At 41.1% G+C, this 22,056-nt stretch overlaps 1 protein-coding gene across 4 annotated transcripts in view; it reads left to right on the top strand.

Annotated features, from left to right (window-relative positions):
- The window catches only part of TGFBR2 (transforming growth factor beta receptor 2), an 86,395-nt gene that overhangs the window by 26,276 nt on the left and 38,063 nt on the right, over positions 1 to 22,056 (top strand). For all 4 annotated transcript variants that reach the window (XM_021666435.2, XM_064378588.1, XM_064378590.1 and 1 more), the window contains 2 exons: positions 10,846 to 11,014; positions 15,989 to 16,179. In XM_021666435.2, coding sequence (XP_021522110.2) covers positions 10,846 to 11,014; positions 15,989 to 16,179 — 360 coding nt within the window. The remainder of the gene's footprint in view (positions 1 to 10,845; positions 11,015 to 15,988; positions 16,180 to 22,056) is intronic.

Below are 22,056 nucleotides of genomic sequence, written 5' to 3'. Positions count from 1 at the left end.
AGATGAAATAATCATTCACTGTAAAAAGTCAGGTGGCCACAGGGGCCAGGCGAGGAGTAGGTGACATTAAGGAGTGTCTGGGAGGAGGCAAATTTGAGGACACAGACACCTTCTTAAGAGGAGCGTCACAGTTCACAGCCAGCTGACTGTTATCATGGGGTGAAGTAGGCCTACTGTTGTCTTTTTAATTTTTTTAAGTGGAATTAAAAAACCAGCTTTGCATATGAAATCTCCAGATTGTAAAACTTGATTTGTATTTTAAAAAGAGTTCAGGCCAAATGGAACACATCTGTGTTCTGTATCCAGCTCTTGTACCCACTGGAGCAATTTCTGCTTTAGCTTCTCAGTCTGTGCCCAGGTTATCTGGCTGGTAGAAACCAAGTACCTTAGACCTCGTTATATCACCTTTTAAAGGGATGCCTTTCCCAAATATGCTAGTACTCTGGCCCTTTTCCAGAGAAAATATGGAAATCATCTGTTTTGAGCAATATTTTCACGTATTTAATAAAACCATAATTGAAAAACCTTTTGGGTACCAGCATGCGCAATAAACCTGCAGCATAGTTTGAAAAAATGGAGCAAAAGCCTCCACAGAGAAATGTATCAGTGAAGATTCTGCTCTCACAGGAAATTGATATTCGGACGAAATTCCATGCTTAGTTGAGGCAAATGGCTCATTTCAGGGACTGATTTTTCTGATTCTCTAATAGTCACTACCTTTTAAAAGTCTGTTCTTAAGAGATTTTGTATTTCTTTCTTCATTTTCCGTTAAGCTACCTCAGTACTTCGAGATAAAGAATTGTGTAAATCCTAAATGAATAACTTAATGAAAAAACACATCTTTATTTAGACCTTTCTTATATCCAAAGCTTTTTTGATGAAAGTCATTTTGTGCATTAAAAAAAATTCCCTAGAAGGATTTCAACATCTTGAGGAAAGGACCATGGCTTAGCCTGTCCTCCCTTTCTTCAAGTGTTAAAATACGAGGGCTCTCACAGAGCAGCACATTTTTGTTTATGTTGACTAATTTTGCTCGTAACAAATTATATTATTTGAGTTGGAATGTTATAAAACTCCATAAATCGTGTGCCATTATCTTAACCTCTCTCAGACTGTGCCATTTACCAGTGTTGTTCTGAATGGCACCAAGAGAGTTATTTAATTATCTTTTATTTTCAATAATAAATTATTTTCCTGTTGCTACAGCACACCAAGTCCTATCGACTGAGGGAGAATTGTTTTCTCAGTTGCTATCACTTTAGGTAAAGTACCAGCTTTAAAGCACCTCTCAGCAGAGGCATGAAGTTATTATTTTGACAGTTCATGAAATAGTGCTGCATTCTACTCTTTCATTTGATCTAATAGACCATTTGCATTTGTGCAGCTTAATTTTTCCTCAACTGGCTTCCTCTTTTCCTCAGCCCCAAATCCTACATTCTGGTTTTCAGCTCATGTCATAGTCCCTACAGTCAGTCTTTGCCAGAGAAATCCACGTTAAAGTGAGCTTTATCAATGAGAAACTGAAAAATGTCCTGTATTGATGTCAGTATTTGCTAGAAACTGCTTGCTTCTCCCCAGCTTTCAGAAATGTATTTTATTCACATGAGTCGTATTAGATATGAAAGAGCATGCATGATTGAGAAAGCTAAAATTGTTTTAGTTCTTTGAATATGGCACAAGTGGTCTAAAATACCACCTCTGTCAACGATGTAGATATTTCCACCTGCAAGAGTCATTTGAAATGTTTAGGTTTTGTCTCCTGTTATGTGGCTGGTATCTCAGACAGATCCTCTGCTACTAAAAACAAACAAACAACAGAAAAATAAATAAAAATTCAGTGTATTGGGGGGACTCAAATTGTACTTCATTCCTTGATGATACAAATAAGCAAGAAAACCAAGTATATGTTTTTAGGATTTATCTGGAGTCATTGGGGCTGGGAAGTGTTAAATAGGAAAGGATGCAACTGAAATTCCAGCTCAGTTATTTTATGTTTGTCACTGGAGAAAGCCAATTATTTTTCCGTTCAGCTACAGCTTGTTTCATTCTGTAGAAGACTTTAAAAAAACTTCCTTGTAGATTACATTTAAAAATTTTTGAGTTTAAAGATACAGCCAAGATTTCAGTTTAATGTACCTCATTGGATGAATTCCTTTGAAACAAGTAATAATTCCTTAATCCCTTAATTTAATTGTTTGGTAAATATAAAATTATGTTTATGCAGTTTTCTTAAAGCAATCATAGCAAACAACTAAATTCATGAGCCAAAATGCTAGTGAAACTCAAACCGACAAAGCTAAATTCCCTTAGCTGAACAAATCCAAACGGGGAAATCACACACATAAACACATAAACACACGCACACACTTCCTGTGTCAGCTCTCTCTCCATTTCTGACCTCATGTTTGCATTTAAAGGCAAGTAACTATTCACGATTCACGGGAGATTGCAGTTGTTAATTTTGCCTCTCAAACTAGAATATAAGCCACAGGAGGGCAGGCACCAACCTGGTGTTTGTTTTAGATCTCTTTGTTGTGTTGAGGGTATCCCAGACATTTGATATCCTTAATTGTTGGCCCGATGGTAGGCAGTTTCAGTGCGAAAATATATATATGTGTGTGTGTGTATATATATATATATATATTTTTTTTTTCTCACTAGGTTTCTTTACTAGAATTATTTGCTCTTTCAAAGAGATTTTAGAGTATTATGTCATTCTTGAAAGGTTTTAAAAACAATATTAGTATTACAAAAACACGTGCATGAATAGGGAAATGGTTGCTTTTGAGCTTATCTTTATTTTCTGCCCAGGTGGTGGTATCCCTTTTAGGTATGGTTTCTCCCCTTCTGATCCTGGTGCCCAGAGGCCATGTGGGACTGTCACTTGAATGAAAGCTGCATGCATCTGCCATGACAGAATCTGCCTTGAATTTACTTATTTATAATGAAAACAATTTTTTTAAGTACAGAAAAATAATAGAAAATTCAAAAATGACAGAGGGTATGAAATAAGAAGTTGCTTCTCAACCTCAGTTTTCTGGCCATTTGTTTTCCTTTTACAGGGTCAAATAATGTTTGATTTTCATGTTCTTGCATCTACTCTCAGAGGTAGTCTACATGTATAAGCATTCATGAGTGTGTGCACCTGTGTGTGTGTGTATTCTTTAATAAACAATAACAAAACAGAAATGGTGGTGTGTCAGCCAGGGTTCCAGTTGCAAACAGATGGCACCCTCAAATTAGGGAGATTTAAGGAGAGTTTAATAAAGGAAGTACTTACAAAGGTGTGGACAGAGTCAGGGGAAACCACCACAAAAGGGGAGAAACCATAGTGCAGATACTTGGGATTAGTAATTGCTGTGTTGACTTGCTAGGCCTAAAGGCGCATGGAGAGGGAAGAAGTAAGTCTTAGAAGTGACCTCCTCAACGGAACCTGTGATCTCCAAGTAAGGGACTCAGCCAGCTGGAAAAAATTCTACAGAGAGGGAGCCAGAGCACAAGTACCCTAAATGTGCTCCTCATTGCTTCTTTTATATATTGCTGGGTCTCCTCATTGGCCAAACTTAATGGAGATTGAGGGCAAGACAGCTGGTTGATGTAGTCCATAAAGATGAGCCTCCTGGGGCAGAGAGTCTGGTGACCAAGGGTGGAGAACAGATCTCTAAAGGCAATAGAAGACACCCAGCTCAAGTAGCTCTATACATTGGTCTCTACCTTGCTTTTTTTTTTTTTTTTTTTTTTTTGAGTGCTATAAGCTGGGCTTCAACACTTACAAAGATAGCCACAGGGAGCTGCCCCCTGCTTTTTAATCATTGCTTTGTATTTGTTGTTTGGATGTGTCTAATTTATTTTACTAGTCTTCTCTTGATGAATGGTTAAAAAAAAAAAAAAACTATTTGTCCTTACAAACAACACTGTAGTGAATTTATCAATGAATATCATAAAGTTTTAGAAGTGAAAGTGCTAGGCAAAAGGTCATTTGCATTTGCAGTGTTGATAGATATCAATAGCATGTACTCCTGAGATGTTACACCAGTTTACACCCCATCATTATGAGAATGCTTGTTTCCCCATACTTTGCTCAGCTTACTGTGTTATCTGACTTATGGATCTTTTTCAATATGAGTTAGGTGAAATATGGTATGCATTTTTAATTTGCATTTCTCTTATTAGCAATGAGGTGATATCCTTCACTTTTAGAATTCTCTGGTGGCGGGGTCACGAGGTAGTATTTAAAGCAGCATTTTTTTTAACACAATGTAGAGAACTTATGTGATGTGTTATTTGTTTCCAGTAAGCATTGATAATGATTTTAAATGGCATTAGTTCTTCTGGCACTTGTGAGTACTTACTATTTAAAAGCAATAATTATAAGGCATTGCCATTTCACAGAGATTTTAGAGTATTATGTCATCCTTGAAAAGTTTTTAAAGTATTACTACTACAAAAATATTTGCATAAGAAGGAGAATTGATGCCTTCGGGTCACTTGTCTCTGTTTTCTTCCTGCACATATCATGGTCTCCCTGTTAGCTAAATGATGGTTTCTCTAGTATTGACCCTGGCACCCCAGAGACCTTGTGGACTGCCACTTGAAGGAAAGCCCTGCACCTCTCTTCTCTCCAGGTGCTTATAATTCCGTAAAGCATCAGGGTTCAAATACATTTTTAAAAACTAAAAAGAAGGTATTGTATTAGAAGTTCCAATGGTAGTGTGCAATCGATTTTCAGAGAAAGGAAATATTCCTAAAATGTTCCTCTCTTTGGCTTAATCACAAAGTGTTTTTGTTTCTTTGGTTGGTTGGATGGTTGGCTGGCTGTAGTAATTGGCCAAGGTATCTGATTGGCTTATGAATGTCTTCCTTTCCTGAAGAATTATACAGGGAATCCTCCCAGATTGCTTGACTTGCTTCTTTGTTCTGGGTGGAAGAAAGTGTGTGACTGGCCAATAGCCTTGTCCCACCTTGTCTCAAGGGTCAGAGCTGCTGTTACCAGCATCACAGGCTACGGTGCTGTCTGCCAGATGGCTGCCTCAGTATCTGACTCGGAAATGCTGGAGGCAATTAAAAACCTTCTTTCAGAGAACAAGGCTTTCAATTCTGGTCCCATATGGTGATCAGGGCCTCTGAGCTTGCAGTCATTTAAGAGGTCAGGCTCAAGAGAAAAGCATATGGAAAGAACTGGCAGATGAGAAATGTCTGTAAAAAGCTGAATAATAGGCACTTAACTTCACTTAACTGCCAAAGGAGTGGAGAAGGGGAAACAATGATCAAAAACTGGGTTCTCCACAGCCATCCCACTCAGCACGTGGTGGGCTGGCAGCAGGGCATCACCCGGGGCAGAGCTCCCTTCCTATCTGTAAGGTCGATTTTGTGTGTACGTGGCTAGGTTCTGGTGCCTACCAATCTCGATGTTGCTGTGAAGCGTTTGTTGCAGATGTTATTAACAGCTAAAATCATTTGACTTTAAGTAAAAGAAGTTACTCTTTATAATGTGAGTGGGCTTTATCCAATCAATTGAACAGCCTTAAGAGCAAAAACTGAGGTTTCCTGAAGAAGAAATACTGCCTCAAAACAGCAGCACTGATTTCTGCCTGAGTTACCAGGCTGCCAGTCTGCCCTGTAAATTTCAGACTTGTCAGCCCCTACAATACCACTACGCTACACCTGCAGGTTAAAAATATTCCCAAAGGATTTGCATGTATTAATATTTGAGAAGCAGTGCTCTAAAACAGTAAATTCTATTCACCGGTTGCCATGGATTATTCTTTGAGATGACACATTTAATTGTGTCAATTTCAGTGGTCTTACTATGAATACGTAACACTAAGCAAGACATCCACAGGTGTTTGTAGAACAAATAAATTTCTAAGTTTCCCATACAAACATTCCAGAAAAACAACAGTAGGTAGATACATGAATTCAGTGACACACGAATACATTTCTGACCAAGTGTTTAGGATTATTTGTTAAACGTTGAGATTTTACCTAATGGTTCAACTAATAATAAACACCATTTCAAAGATTAGAACTAAGGTCATATTCAGAATTCCTAATATTTATCTGAAATGAGTCTAAATCTTATTAGGCTGCTCATCTGACCCTCAAAGACAACAGTACTGTTCCAGAAATAGACACAGCTAAGCAGTCAATTCACATTCTTAAGACCTGGAACCTCTGTCTGTAGGCAGTGAGTTTGGGGAAAATGTGAGGTAAAATGGGGAAGATGGTATGACCCAGTGAAGGTTTTGATATTATTCATGGGCTTATTTGAAGAGAAGTGAAATAGTATGGACCATGTGATACTATCATATGCTGAGACATGCTACCCATGTTCACTTCCTTTAGTGGATGGCTTTCTAGGGGAGACACATTCTTATTGGAACCTCTTTTTGGAGACCTTTATGAATAACAAATTTGCCTGTTAGGGGTAGAAAATTCTCTAAAGATGGTTGGTTGCTCACAAGAGTCTGTAGGAACTGAAGTACAGTTATCTCTCAGTGTCCGTGGGGGATTGGTTCCAGGACTTCTCAAGGACACCCACGTCTACAGATGTTTAACTCTGTTATGTAAAATTCTGTAATATTTACATATAACCTACACACATCCTCCATATCCTTTAAATCATCTCTAGATAACTCATACCTAATACAATGTAAATTCTATGTAAACAGTTGTTATACCGTATTGTTTAGGGAATGATGACAAGAAAAAAGTCACATTCAGTACAGCCACAACTATCTTTTAAAAAAAAAATTTTTTTTTTCCATCCACAATTGGTTGAAACCACAGATGCAGAACCCACAGGTACAGAAGGCTGAATATACACTGCCTTAATATGAGAATATCTTAACTAAAGAGACTTAGACTAATTTAACAATCTGGATTAACAATAATTGTGAAGTTAGTTTAGGGTTTGCTATAGGGTTAATTAGGTGGGTTTTGTATCGTTGTTTAGAGGAGAATCTTTGATCCTAGCTATGCACATGTGTGCATTTGCTTTCCTTCCCATTCCTTTGGCTTTTTAAACATTACGTGTTAAACATAAGGAGATGTTGTTTGATATGTGAGGTCGCGACTGATAACATCTTTTCCTGTGGATTGGAGTGCACAGATGCAATGTCCCATACAGCAAATGACCATTACCCTCCCCTCCCACTGGCTCCCATCCCACTCTGACTAGCAGTATGCTACTTAGCATGTAATTAGTGACGCTTGAGGATTCTGGGGTTGGCTTGAGATGCTTTAACTGGAGCTTATGGGCCTCAGAGAATCTGGGAAACCTCTCAGATGATCTACAAATGTTGTACTTGTTTCTCTTCCCCTACTCCGAAGTGTGTTCAAAGGGCTTGTGTCTAACTTAGGTGACCCCAGCAAAGGTTAAGAGTAGCTTTGCCCTCTGAAGTTAACTACCTGTTCTACCAGTACATGTGGTATGCATAGAAGGACCTCAGGGCCTCTGTCACATAGAGGAAAAGAATACTGGTTTAAGACAAAGGTTGGAATGTATATGACCTCAAAGGCTGGCTGAGATTGTTAAACTTGGGAGCCTCCTAGGGTCAACTAATAGGGAGTCGCTGGCTGGTGGTGAACCTGTCCTGCACACACGCTTTGCAAACAAATTCTGGTTAAGTTGTAGCAGTGGTGGCTTTTGGTAGCTTCTGCCATAGCAAGGAGAAAAATGCAGCATCCCTGGCTGGATCCTTGTGAAGTGAAATGCTGTATCTTTGGCAACTTTTCCTTGTACACAGTGGGTGCTCAGCATGTGTAAATTCCTACTGTACGCTGCCCCTCCCGCCATGTGCCTATGCCTGTATTGCAGTACAATTGCTTGTTTGGCTTTTCTTCAAAATTCAATGGAGAGGCTTTCTCTTGTTGGGTCTACCCATAAAGTGACACGTACTGTATCTCTCCAGGGGCCCCATTACAGTGGCGCACCTGGAGCCGTGCAAATTAGTGGTCCTTCTCTCTCTCTTTCTCTCTCTCCCCTCCCCATTCTTTCCCTCCCTCCCTCCCTCCCTCCCTCTCTCTCTCCTTCCATCCTTCTTTCCTTTCTCTCCCTTTCTCTCTCTTTCTTTTGATGGTCCTTTTTTCTCTTCCCTGTTGATTGTGTTCTGCAAGCATCAGACCTGAACCACTTGCACTTGTCAACACATCTGTGGCCACCACTGCTCCTAGCCCCCATCTCATCTGTTTTCATTTCTGTCTTATCACCGCTCACTCCTGTCACTTTTCTCACATTTCTAAGCTCTTGCTAGAAAAGAAGTGGCCAGCACAGAAAAGAAATTCTCTCTATCTGAGGTGTGAAAGAGCTAATCACCTCTCCTTAGATGAATGTTTTTCACAAGGGAACTTTTTCCAGCTTCATCCAGGTGCTGTCCCCTCAGCATAAATTGTATATGTGTTTGCAGTGGTGGGAGAGAGGGTCGCTGTTTTGGGTTTTGCTTATTTTTTTGTGTTTTTTTCAGCTAATTATAGGTCAGGGTTCTCAACCTTGGTTGCACATTTAGAATCATCTGGGCAGCTTCTAAAAATCCTGATGCCTCAGTTACCTTCCAGTAAATTAAATCAGACTATCTGGGGGTGGGAGCCTTTCACTATTTTTTAAATTTCCCCAGGTGATTGATTTCAACATGCCCTCAAAGTTGATAACCACCAATCTTAGCTAAAATTCTAAAATGTTGGAAGGCTGAATTTCAAGTCATGGAAATTTGATTTTATATTTATAAACAACAAACCTTCCTAATCAGCAAATAGATGCTTGTCCAAAGCATACTCTATACAAAAAATACATATGTATGAAATAAACAAAACATGGTTTCACTTTTTTTTTTTTTTGCTTTAACAATGGTAAGGAAACCTAAAGGGTTAAATTGGTTGTTTCAAAAATTGATCCAAATATAACCATTTTAGAAGAAAATACATATTCATTGTTGTGTTTCTCCCAAATTTAACGCACAGTTCAGAGAGCATTTCTGCCTATATTTTTAGCTAAGCATAGAGCTCTTGGTCTGGGAGACACTGAGAATTTCAAAATAGCTTGTTACCTAAAAATATACTTCCTGAAATGAACTTGAGGCCCGAGAGGGATGAATGGCTTTATTTTTTTCTTCTATATTTACTGTTACCACAAGAAAGCAAATCTTACATTTATATGTGTTTATATTTTTAGAGACCCAGGAAACAGGTGCTATGCCCAAGCTACAAAGACAGTTGCAGGGCAAAGTATCTACGACAGAAACCTAAAATTCATAGGACAGAGAATGACTGTGGAAGGGCATTGAAAGTGCTCCTCTCTAGGCAAGAGCGTAGGAAACACGAGGCTTTGCTTATGCCTCTCTAAGGGTTGTGCCTTGGAAAACTACCTAACGACATTCTGTGGCCCAGCAACTCCTCCAGCACCCCATGCAGTCTAAGTGCTTAATCCTTCTTAGTCCAGCCTGTAAGTCTTATTCCTGTTTGTTGGTCGAGTGCCTAGTAGCCTTGTCGTACTTCACTGACTGTCCAAACTAATGTCTTTAGTTAACACCATCACCATGTCATTGAGAAAGAAGATAGGGAATGGGGTGTTACACCTTTTTAAAAATTGCCCTTAGCACGCAGCATGTATTTTGCAGAGAATAGCCTGTCTTCCATATTTTATTGAATGAATGTGAATGAATATCACATTTATAATCACACTCCTCTCTAATCTGAGTGAAGAAGCTCTGTATCCTCTCTCCTACTTGGCATCAAGGACCAACCATGAACTGCTTGTGTTCATCCTGTGTTCACTCATTTATCCAGTAAACAGTTTTGTATGTCTTCTGTGTGACAGGCTCTCTTCTTGGCACTGGAGACATCGTAGGTAAATGAGTTGGATTATTAGCAAGTATGCGATGCAGATAGTTTGTGCAGACAATAAAACAGAGTCCTGTGGTAGTTACTTGCAGGTTGCTGTAGGATGAAGAGGTGATGTTTAACCAGAGACCAGAAAAGTGACAGGAATCTCAACAAAGGGAATAACAAGTGGAAGGCCTGAGGAGGGAATGAGCGTGGCTTCTTCCCAGAAAGGGGCAGGAGGCTGGCGATGGTGCTGGTAAGGGATGAGGTCAGAGAGGGACAGAAGGCTGATCCTTAGGTGGACTCAGCTTTTATTTGCTGTGATCATAACTCCAATGCCTCACCAACGCTTGGGATTGTGTCTAGGAGGCACTCAGTAAGTGCTGGTTAATCAACTGATTTTCCTCAAACACAGAGGGAAGTCAGTACAACTAGTCCCTTGAAAAGAAGACCCTTCCAGCTCTTTCAGGAGTAGGTCAGGAGAATGGCGGCAAAGCCTTGTGCCTTCTTTTGCGTTGTACTTCATGACACTGTGAGGTTGTAACCTCCCTGCCCAGCTGGGCGGTGACACTCGCCTGGCTCCCACATCCTCTGTGCTGCCCTCTATTTTGGGTCACCCTGACTTGCTCTGTTTCCTGTCTTATTCACCTAGCTCAACTATAATTTCCTTAAGGGTACTTTTATTTGTGGGCCCAGTACTCTGTACTATGCAGCGGGGCCATCTAGGTTTCTTTATTGAATGATAAGGTTTCTGTAGAAAGCGGGCCTTATGACAGTCATTGACAAAAGCAAGTGGCTACTCAGCCATCCCCACCCCTCACCACCCCTCACCATCGTACAATGGATTTGATGACAAATTGCATACATGAGGGAATTCTAATCTGATGTGAAGGAAGTATTTTGCCTCTCTTCAGATTCATTCTCATGACATCAAGTTCACTTAAAATTGCATAACATCTTCAGGAATTCATTGGCAGACTGCCTCGCAGTTGGATGATCATTTAATGTATCTTTCTCTTCCCTCAGTTAATAACGACATGATGGTCACCGACAGCAATGGTGCAGTCAAGCTTCCACAACTGTGTAAATTTTGTGATGTGAGATTTTCCACCTGTGACAACCAGAAGTCCTGCATGAGCAACTGCAGTATCACTGCCATCTGTGAGAAGCCACAGGAAGTCTGTGTGGCTGTATGGTAAGAGAGCCTTTTAAGAAGTTATTCTTTCTTTCCCCGTTTTTATATAATATGTTCTCATAGTACATAGAGTCAGTGTATCTCTGTCCCGTAAGTATAAACATCTGTTCCATCCCCCTTTCCTTTAGAACATCTCTCTTTCGATTATTAAATGTAGTTTCCAGGGCTGTTCTCTGCATGTATGTGTACGTTTATGTGGGTATGTTATGGTATATAAAATGAGGTTTAATATAATAAATCTGGAAATTCTTCCTTGTATCAAGAAGAGGGATTTGCCACTTAGTAGTCATTTAACTGATGCCTCCTCAGTACTCCATAGTGATAGCAGGAGCTTTGTTCTCCAGAGGCAATCTAAGGTCTGGAAGAAGAGGTGATGAAAGCTTGGCTGTTGGAAAAGAAAACCACCTGCCAAAAATGGGGAATATACCTGGAGAACCAGAAAAACAACCTATTTTTTTAGTCAGAAATCCTGGTTATATCATTCATTTAACCACTGGGATAGATATGACTTCTTTCTCTTGGCTCAAAATGGCATATTTCTTTCTTTCTTTCTTTCTTTCTTTCTTTCTTTTTTTTTGAGATGGAGCCTTGCTCTGTTACCCATGCTGGAGTGCAGTGGGGCAATCTTGGCTCACCGCAACCTCCACCTCCTGGGTTCAAGCGATTCTGCTGCCTCAGCCTCTTGAGTACCTGGGCTTAAAGGTGCCGGCTACCACACCTGGCTAATTTTTGTGTTTTTGTAGAGATGGGGTTTCACCATGTTGGCCAGGCTGATCTCAAACTCCCGACCTCAAGTGATCTGCTTGTCTCTGCCTCCCATAGTGCTGGGATTATAGGCATGAGCCACTGTGCCTGCTCAGAGCTATATATTTCTATTTAATCACATTTTCTCCTCTCTCTCTCTTACTTTGTTTTATTCCCTCCAACTCATACTCACATCTCAGATAGTTCTTATACATACACAGCGAATACTCATGAATCATCTGGTTAATTCATGGTTGTAGATTGTGAGCATGAACAAGAAATAAACAACTTTAATCTTTAGAAGAGTTGTAATTTTACAAAAGGCATAAATTTATTAATGAGATATGACATTTTGAAGACTTATTCTGATGTTTGGAATTTATTGGCCATTTTTTAAAAAGTAACTTCCGTGGCTCCTGGCTAGTTGGCAAACAAGAATATAAACCCAAGTATCTCTCCCCCTTTTTTGGGAATTAGTCATTTGACACCCCCAGACCATGCAAAGCCAGCCTTGATGATAGATTTGGAAACATTGCAAATTTCTGTACCTACCAGGGGATGAACTGGTTTCTTAAGGACTGAAGGAATGTTAACAGCAAATACTGTCGTGACATACTTGCCAATATGATGCGGTACATATCCATGTCCACTTCTAGGGAACACTTTCAAAGAAGGGATTTGGACAAAGAGTGTCTTCAGAGGAGAGAGACCATTGTGGTTAGAGGCCTAGAAATTGTGCTGTCTGAGGTGTGGCCTGGGCAAGTAGACATGGTTAGTGCAGTGGAGAGAGGTCGTGGGTTCTGCTGATGAAATGGAAGGGCTCTCAGGTAGAAAGTTTAATAAAGTTGTTCTGCATGACTCTGAAGGGTAGAGGGAGGATCCGTAACATTTACAAGAGGACAGACTTGTGCTCAGCATAAGTTTAGAGATTTTCACAATCATGATTTCCAAACAGCAGAACGGGCTTCCTTTTCTGTAAGCACCAAGTGAAGATCAGGAGAGGCTGGATGACCATGTGTCAAATAGAGTGCAGGAGAGATTGAGACACCAGACTTCGATGGCCTCAACGCTTCCTTCCGTGGTTTCTTAAATATCTACGGTGGTGTGAGCACTTACTTCTGCTACCCGAAAAGCTCTTTTAGTTAATATTTTTGTTTTGTTACCAGTAATAAAAGCCCAAATCATTGAATGTGAATCAAGTCTCTCTAGAATAGAGGCTTTGCTAGCCTCAAAAAATGTGAGCACTTCGAAGAGAGGAGGCCTTCCTGTCTTTTCTGTGTCCCAGCTATAAAGGGTAAATACAGTGAACATTATTTTGACCTGTCTTGGCCAAAGAAAATTCTCCTGTGATGTAGCGGTATTGATAACGAGAAGGGGAAGTATAGGGGGCGCTACAGTGCCCTCCTTGATCCTCCTTCATGACCAAGGCACTCTCCCTGGGAGGGCTGGCTGTTGAAGGATTGCTGCTGAGTTTCCCCTCCAGTGATGAGAGCTGCTTCATTCACGTTGGACACTTTTCATGGGTAGCCAGCATCCCATGGCTAGTTGATGCAGAGAAACAAATTCCTGGTTATTTTGCTTTAATATGGGACATCTTTGAGGGACCATCTCACTTTCAGAGCTTCCAAGGCATTCTCCGAGGCCTTTGCTGCAAGCTACATTATAGTTGAGCTTTTTCCTTCTGTGCAATACTGCTTGCTGCCTGTAGTCCCTTACAGATGCATCTCCAAAAACCTCCCGCACAGAACTCTCACAGCCTCAAGGTCTGTTTCCAGGAAACCTAAAGTAAGACAGGAGGTTATTATGAAAATAGCCAAATGTGGAAACTGAAAGGCTCTACTATGATTTCAGTGTTCTTTAAAATCAGTTTTAGTGTTGTTTTCATTCATTCATTCATTTAACTAAGGTCAGTTGTGTGCCCATTCCATGTAAAATGCTTAAGCTCCTTCCAAGGCTATAGGAATAGTTTAGAACCAACGTTAATTTTACCATATTGGTTCTTCTTTCAGTGAAAATTGACAATCTCTTCAATGTCTCAGAGCAAATGTCTCAGGACAAAAAATGAAGTCTGTATTTACTTGCTTGTATTTACCTTTCCTATGCTCAGCTGCATCCAAAAAAGCTTTGAAAAGTTAGCTGTGCTTGGCAGGAAGGCCTGTTACAGGAGTGAGTGAAGAAAGCACTTAAGGACTTTACCAGGTCTCAAGCATTACAGTTGTTTTCTGTGAGTTTAGTTCTCTAAGCAGCTAAAAGGTGGAAAACCAGAGGCTCTGGAAGAGCTGCCCAATAATTACAGAGCAGCTTTCTTTCATGGCTCACAGTTCCTTCTTTGACCTCTATAGTCATCACAAGCAAGAGGGACCATGCCTTTCCCTGAGCACAGCATGCCTTGACACACACACACACACACACACACACACACACACACACACACACACACACACACACACACACACACACACCCCTGTGGAAGCAGGGAGAAAAGTGCTCTTGTTCCCTGACTGCAGCTGATTTGAAGACTGCCCAGTAGCTTTAGGGTTAAGGATGGGTAGATTTCTAAATGTACATCACTTGTGTGATCATGCCAACTTTCATTTAGATTCATTTGGTGTCCTGATAGCCACCCTCAGCTAAGTGTTCTGCTTGCTACTCTTCCTGTCACAGCAGGGACCAACTTAGCAAAGCCTTGCTCCTCTTGTGCCTTCTGGAGCTCTAGTTTAAGAACCCTTGAGCCCTTTCACAAGCAGACACAGATACCTCCACTGGAGTCCACTCTGGGCTGCATGGATGTCTACACTGGCACCATTCCCGCCTGGGCTGTCCTCACTCATACCCTTGCCCTTATCCCTTTGTCAACATTGTCCTTTAGCGTCCTTGACTTAAGCACTAAGAAGGTGGTATTGGTCAGAGTTGCTCTTTCTCTCATGGGGATGGCCCACGTCTTTTACAGATGCAAACTGTGTCTTAGCTGCTGCTCGCTTCCAGCCTGCCTTCCGTTTTCCTTGTTGTGAGCAGTGAGCTTTTGTGTATGGGGCAGGGAGGATTAGGGGAAAATTAGTGAGCACAGGCATGCATTGGCTCGTGTGTGCACTCAGAATCTTCATAGAAAATTATGCTAGCAAAACTGACTGGACCTAATTAGCGCTTCCTTCTGCTCCAGCTCTAGACAGAGAGAATGCAATTTAAGACAATAGGTGTTTTGCATCTGAAAAGGACAGAGGTGAAAAGGAGGATGTCAGACTAACCTTGTTGGACAGTCATCCAAGATAGTATGTTCACGAGGGAGCAGAGGGAAGTGGATACAGAGGTGATGCCCTTTTCCAAGAGAGCCAAAGTGTTCTTTCGGCTTTTCAATTATAATAGTGGGCATTAACCATGTTGTTTTAAAATCTAATCTGTACTGAGAGCTAATTGAGCACTTCCCAGGGCTCAAGGAAAATTCTGTGTGAGAAATTCTCTGAGCCCTGGGCTGAGTTAGTCTTCAAATATATGCTACGAAGGGATACTAAATGTAAAAGTAGTTAATGACAGCATAAAATATTTCATTGAGCTGTAGATGAAGAACACCCTGAAATCCTTTCCCATTTTTTTTTTTCTGATTGCGCCTTTCTGTAATTTGGGAAAGACTGCAGTTCTTTATCTGGGATGGTTCTTCCCGTTTTTCTCAGCTGAACCAGCTGTCGACAAGGAGTATGCCCTTCATACACAATGCTCTGGGGCCCAGCAAACAAAAAAAGAGGAACTGTGACTATCTCCCCAAGCATGCTCTTTGAACACAGTTTACTAGACAGGACAGATTTTGCCAATTAAACTAAGGGTGTGATGTGAGCATTGCATTACATTCAGGATGGAAGATTTAAAACTATCCTGAGTCCCTAGGAATGTTCTTTTTTCCCATGCCTTCTCCTTTAATGATTTAATTCAGACTTAAATGTGTAAAATTCTCCAGCAGGCCTGCCCCCATGGAACACTGTCTGCTCCATGTGATGTTTATAACCACAAATGTGTTCCGAGAATAAACAAAGGAAAAACAGAAAACAGTAGAAAAGCACAGGAGACCGTAGGACAGCCTGCAAATGCTGGAGAACAGGAATCAGGGGCCTTTGTTAGGAACAACTTTGTGTAGGAAAAGTAGTCTAGATTGCCTTCCTGTATGGAGGCCATAGTATTCATTTGTTCTCCTTCTCTCTCTCCCTCTTCCCTCACCCCCAATGAATCTCTGCACTCTAGGAGAAAGAATGATGAGAACATAACACTAGAGACTGTTTGCCATGACCCCAGGCTCCCCTACCATGACTTTATTCTGGAAGATGCTGCTTCTCCAAAGTGCATTATGAAGGAAAAGAAAAAGCCTGGTGAGACTTTCTTCATGTGTTCCTGTAGCTCTGAAGAGTGCAATGACAACATCATCTTCTCAGAAGGTGAGTTTTCTCCTCTGAAGGGACTGGGCCTGACATCTGTGCCAGGTTTTTGCACTGTTGGTCTGAAGTGTCACGGAGCACGTTCCTCCTGTGGTGGATTCCATACAATGGATTACAAGCCCATTCCGCTGGTGAAAAGAGGGGTTTAGGGAGTAGCAGGGTTTGTTCTGGTTCTCATCAAATCTAGTTAACTGGGGCAAACATTATTATTTGTCTTTCACAAATAGTTTCTTTCACCTAGAGCAGTGGTTCTCAAAGTGCAGCCCTTTGAGCAGCGAGCATCAGTATCACCTGGGGACCTGTTATAAATGCAGATTCTCAGGCCCCGCTACATCAGAAACACAGGGGGTGAATCCCAGCTATCTGTATTGTAACAAGCCCTCCTAGTAGTTCTGTGCAGCTAAAAGTTGGTGACCGTTATTCTAGAGATTTGGATGGGGTTGTTTAATCCTGGAGGAGGACTTTCTTTATAACTGAAGCTGTTTCTTGTACATCGTCCCAGGTAGGGTACTTGTCATCGATCCCGTTTAAGAGAAACATTGAAATACAGAGAAGAAATAATAAGCCAAAGTTTACCCTTGGAGCCAGGAAAAGAGTAGATTAGATACTAGCCTTCATCTTTGAAGTTCAGCGTTCACTCAGCTTGAAAGGAAGGCACACACTCTTCCCTCAATTTTCAGTAAGAGAAGTATTCAGTGGTTGGTTTTTAATTACAAAATTAGTATATGTTCTTTATCAGAAATTCCAAACAGTCCAACAGTGTGTCAGAATTAAAAATGAAAGTACATTTCCCTCATCCCCTCACTCCCAATGCAACAGATCATCTGTATTGACAGTGGACTGGATGCACACACGTGTCTCTGTCATTCATTCATATCTCCCACTCCCAAACACTCCCTCTCTTCCTTTCTCCTTCCCTCCTTTCATCCATCCGTCCATCCTTTTATCTGTTCCATCCACTCATCCATCTTTCACTCCAACTGTTTGATCATATTGTAAATGTTATATTGCAACACTTTTTACACCCAACCACTTTTACAGTTCCTTCTAAACAAGATAGAACACATAGATATACCGTACATCTTCTAATTTTAGTCTAGAATTTCATATCATCTTCCATGATGGATCTAATCATGACCCTGTTGATGGATTATTTTGGTATCTTCAGTTTTTCCACTTCATGCTACATTGAATATCTTTGTAAAAATATCTCATGCATTTTGTGCTAATATTTCTGCAAAACAGATTGCTAGAAGTGAAATCTCTGGTTTAGAAATATGTGCATTTTAGATTTGAATAAGCACTACTAAACTATTCCCCTCCCAAAAAATGTAAGCATATGGATTTCCATGTACCTTCTCCAACACTGGGGATGGATACATCTTTTAATTTTACCATCATGATAGTGTAAATAAATATTAATAGTACTCTTTTGGTTCTAGGGATGTAAATTCAAGGAAGTGAAAGGTTAGTTTAGTCAGCAATGGGTCTGATTTAATTAAAAATCTTTTTGGAACACCAGTGCTGGCTCTACACCCTATCTCTGCTGCCACGTGTGTTCCACCTCCGAGAAGGGATGTGTCCTCGTGTTTCGTGTTTGGTGCTCAGCAGCACTGCACATCCAGCTCGTTCTCTTCCTGTGTCCTTCACCTACTGCCATTCTCCCTCTTCCTGTCCAACTCCCCCCAGGCCAACGTCTCAGTGAACTGAAGACAGGCACATCTTGTCAGGGCAACACTTTCCAGATCACTCTTCCTTTCTATGTTCCCTTCCTACAAATGGTCCATTTCTCTCATTTTCTTTCTTTCTTTCTTTTTTTTTGAGATGGTGTCTCGCTCTGTCACCAGGCTGGAGTGCCATGGTGCAATCTCGACTCACTGCAACCTCTGCCTCCCAGGTTTAAGCAATTCTCCTACCTCAGCCTCCGGAGTAGCTGGGATTACAGGCATGTGCCACCACGCCCAGCTAATTTTTGTATTTTTAGAAGAGAGGTGGTTTCACCATGTTGGTCAGGCTGGTCTCAAACTCCTGACCTCAAGTAATCCACCCACCTTGGTCTCCCAAAGTGCTGGGATTACAGGCGTAAACCACTGTGCCTGGCCTCATTTTCTTTAAGTGATTTGAGTTAGGAGGGAAATCTAAATGATTAAATCATACTAAACATGGTAATACCTGATATTCTGACTTACCACATCAGCTTTCTTCAAGTAGTTCACCTTTTAGAAGAAGGCCTAGGCTAAGCCAAAGGAATTAATCTCTAATACTAGAATACCCAGGCACATTTACTAGCACTGAAGAAACTTTTCTCTCCTTATGTATACTGGCTTGTCTACAGTAGACAAGTTTATTTTATCCAGAAGGACAAAAATTGATAAATGGCCTGCAAGTTGGATCTATATTTTAGTATTGAATTTCTTTGTAAAAACATCTCATACATTTTCTATTTTACTATAAGCCTTTCAGATATTAATGACTTCCATTTTCAGAGTGTTTCAACTCAGGTGATCATCATGGGCATCCATCATATTTTTCCTCATATTTCTTCTCAGAGTTTCTTATGAAGTGAGATAATAAGCATAAAGGTGATTTCTCACTGTACAGTTCAGGAAGCTTTTCACAGCTGATGACTCAAATGTCTTGGTGATTTCAGAGTCTTCTAAAATGTTCCAGGAGGTGGGTTGGTGGGGTGTTTGCTGTGTAAGCATCTCTCTTATCTGTGGTGGGATATTTCTTCCACCTAAAACAGCAGACAGTAGGAGCAACATTTTGTGTTCCATTTCTCCTCTTATTGTCACCATCTCTTCTTTATACTGAGGAATGAAAACTTTTTTTTTTTTTTTGAGATGGAGTCTTGCTCTGTCGCCCAGGCTGGAGTGCAATGGCATGATCTCAGCTCACTGCAATCTCTGCCTCCCAGGTTCAAGCGTCCTGCCTCAGCCTCCCGAGTAACTAGGATTATAGGCATCTGCCACCATGCCCAGCTAATTTTTGTATTTTTAGTAGAGACAGGCTTTCACCATGTTCGTCAGGCTGGTCTCCAACTCAACCTCAGGTGATCCTCCCGCTTCGGCCTCCCAAGTGCTGGGATTACAGGCATGAGCCACCACACATGGCAGGAATGAAAACTCTTGATGTTTATTTCTCTACTCCAAGTCCAACAAGGTGGTGAACACGAAAGCTACAGAGTGCATTGTGGCTGTGTTATTAGTGGTACGGCACTCTTCTTGCTGCCAGGTTTCTGATCTGCAGCTGCACAATGGATGATAATTACGTACATCTTCCTTTCCTTAATATGTAAGGAAAAAAGGGTTGGGCCACAAGATTTTCTTTTTAAATATAGACCTTTATTTCTAGTGCTACTATTAATGATAGTTAAGATTCCAAGAAAACATACTGTTGCTGTGTAGGGAGCTCAGCCGTTTCCAAGCATGACCTCATTTCATAGCCACCCCATGCGGGTAGGCACTGTTAGCATCCCTGTTTACGCACGAGAAAACCAGGCTTAGAGAAATTTAGCACTTTGTCTATGATCAGACAACTAGTGAATATCAAAACTCGGATTTATATTGGGATATGTAAGGCACTAAAACCTGTGAAGGTTTTCCTTTTTTCCTTCTTTCTTTCCTTTCTTCCTCTTTTATTTCCTTCTTCCTCTTTATCTCTCTATATATTTCTAAACAGATAATATATGCACATGAGAACAAAATTCAAGTGCTAGACATATTCAAACACCTACACTAAATGGTGCAAAGGTTTAACATTTTGTTTTTGTTTTTTGTAAACTAGGCTTAGTTGTCTATAGAGGCAGAGGAGCACAGTAACATCTTGACATCAGAGACCGGGTACCTTTTTCATAGATGCCCATTCTTCAGAGGACTGAGGTCATGGTATTTAGAATGAAAGAGTTAAAGAAACCTTGCTGTTTTATTCTTTGAAGTGGGTACCTAACCTTAACTATGAAATCCCCCAATGGGACCTAGTGCCAGTTCCCCTGCCTCCCTACAGTGACCAAGGGCAGGCAGGAGTCAAGAAGCAACTAGAATGGGGCTGGGGTGTGCCCTGCACAACTATTCTCTCACAGTCATGCTTCCTTCCCAGTCTCTCAAGATTCCCTCCTGCCAAAACATTTTGTGTAGCATTCTAAGGAAATCAGAATCTACTCCTGTACTAACCAGCATATAAAATTCCTGTTAGAAGAGAGGGTGTTGGGATTGGTCATGATGGGTGGTCTGGTGACAGCTGTCAGTCAGACGAGACCTGATGGGCACCAAGACTGAAGCCAGCACAGGAGGTAGGAAAGGAAAGAATCCTAAGCAAATAGCCACCCTGTTTACTTGCAGATGACATCCCCACTTTGCAAAGACTTGATGTGGTTATTGAGCCCTTACTGAACCTGTAAGAATCAAACACAATAACTCAGTTTATTCATTTCATAAACGGTTTCCAAGTGCAGTGAAGACATTTAATTTGCAGAACATCGAGCGAAGAGGTGATTTCTGCTGGTTTAGGTAAGAGAGAAACAGTCTAGTGGTAATGCTCAAGAATGAGGCGGTTCGCCTGGATTTAAGGCCTATTCAATGGCTCATTAGCTCTGCTGTGTTGGGTCAGTGACTTGACATCTCCGTGCTTCAGTCTCTTCATCTGTAAAATGGAAATACAAAGCGGGTGGGAGGTGCTGTGAGGATTGAGTCGATTAATGCATGTAAAGTGCTTGTAGCATGGCCTGGCATGTCACCGTCTGTTAGCTGTTAGCAGTAGTTGGCCTTTTTACAGAGGGTTGGGGACTTGTCCTGGTCTGAATACAGGAAACCAGGCCTGTTTGGCCTTAGGTCTGTTCTAACACTGAGGTTTTGTAGTTGAGTGCTGACTCTGGTGCATAAGCCGAGCATTTGGATACCTACATATCACACCACAAGGTTTTGGAGGGGCTCACTCTGCTTTAATCCCTGTTTCATCCAGTTTCTTTTTCTCTCCACGTGCCTTCACAGAGGCAAGGGGAGCATGCTGGGTCTAGAATTTCTAATCAAAGCTAACCACGTCCCTGACATTGTTGGATAATATTACAAATTAGGCACATTGTTCCTGTTTTGACTCAGAATCACAGCAGGAAGCAGCTAAATAAAACTGAAACAACTCACAAGTGCCTTTCACATCAGTGATTAGGGTAATCGCAGTTCTGTACTTGCCAAAGGGATTCATTCCCTCTTCATTTTTTCCATGGAGAGTTTGCTTTGGGCCACAAGGCCTTCTCTTTGAATGACTGTGCCATTATTGGCCAAGTAGTGCTGATAAATGGTACCTGTGGGTTGTTGTGGGATTCAAGGAGATGATGCCTGGGAGTGCTCAGCACATAGACTGGCACACAGTAGGTGCATCCTTTCTTACTCCTTCCCTGATCAAAGAGAACGCTCTGTGCCAAGGCACATACCTCTTCTGAATGGTATAAACCGTTACTACTGAAAGTGTCTAGACCAGCAGCAGCAGGATCACCAGGGAGCTTATTAGAACTGCACAACCTCAGGCCCTCTGGGGCCTATTGCATCAGCATCTGCCTGTAACAAGGCCCTCAGTGATTTGTTTGCACATCGAAGTGTGAGAAGCACTGTTGTGAACTCACCAGGTCGGGATGGAACCAGAGATGGAAGTCTTGTTAACTTCATGCTAGTAACTCCCTGAGCTAATGGGCCCGTGAGGAATAAATTTGATCTAAAACCTGGTCATTTAGAAATGAGCATTACTCAGTCAGCTTGTATAACAGAAGCCTCCAGTGGCATATGGGTCTTTTTCAGCAGTGACAATAAAGGTTATTTTTATTTTTATTTATTTATTTTTTTAATTTTTCGAAAGGGAGTCTCGCTTTGCCCAGGCTGGAGTGCA

Source organism: Aotus nancymaae, unplaced genomic scaffold (genome assembly GCF_030222135.1).
Source record: "Aotus nancymaae isolate 86718 unplaced genomic scaffold, 86718_ANA_hifiasm-v0.15.2.pri h1tg000019l, whole genome shotgun sequence".
In the NCBI taxonomy this organism is placed as follows: Eukaryota; Metazoa; Chordata; class Mammalia; order Primates; family Aotidae; genus Aotus; species Aotus nancymaae.
The sequence above is the reverse complement of the archived record's forward strand: the minus strand, read 5'-3'. Positions and strand labels throughout refer to the sequence as shown.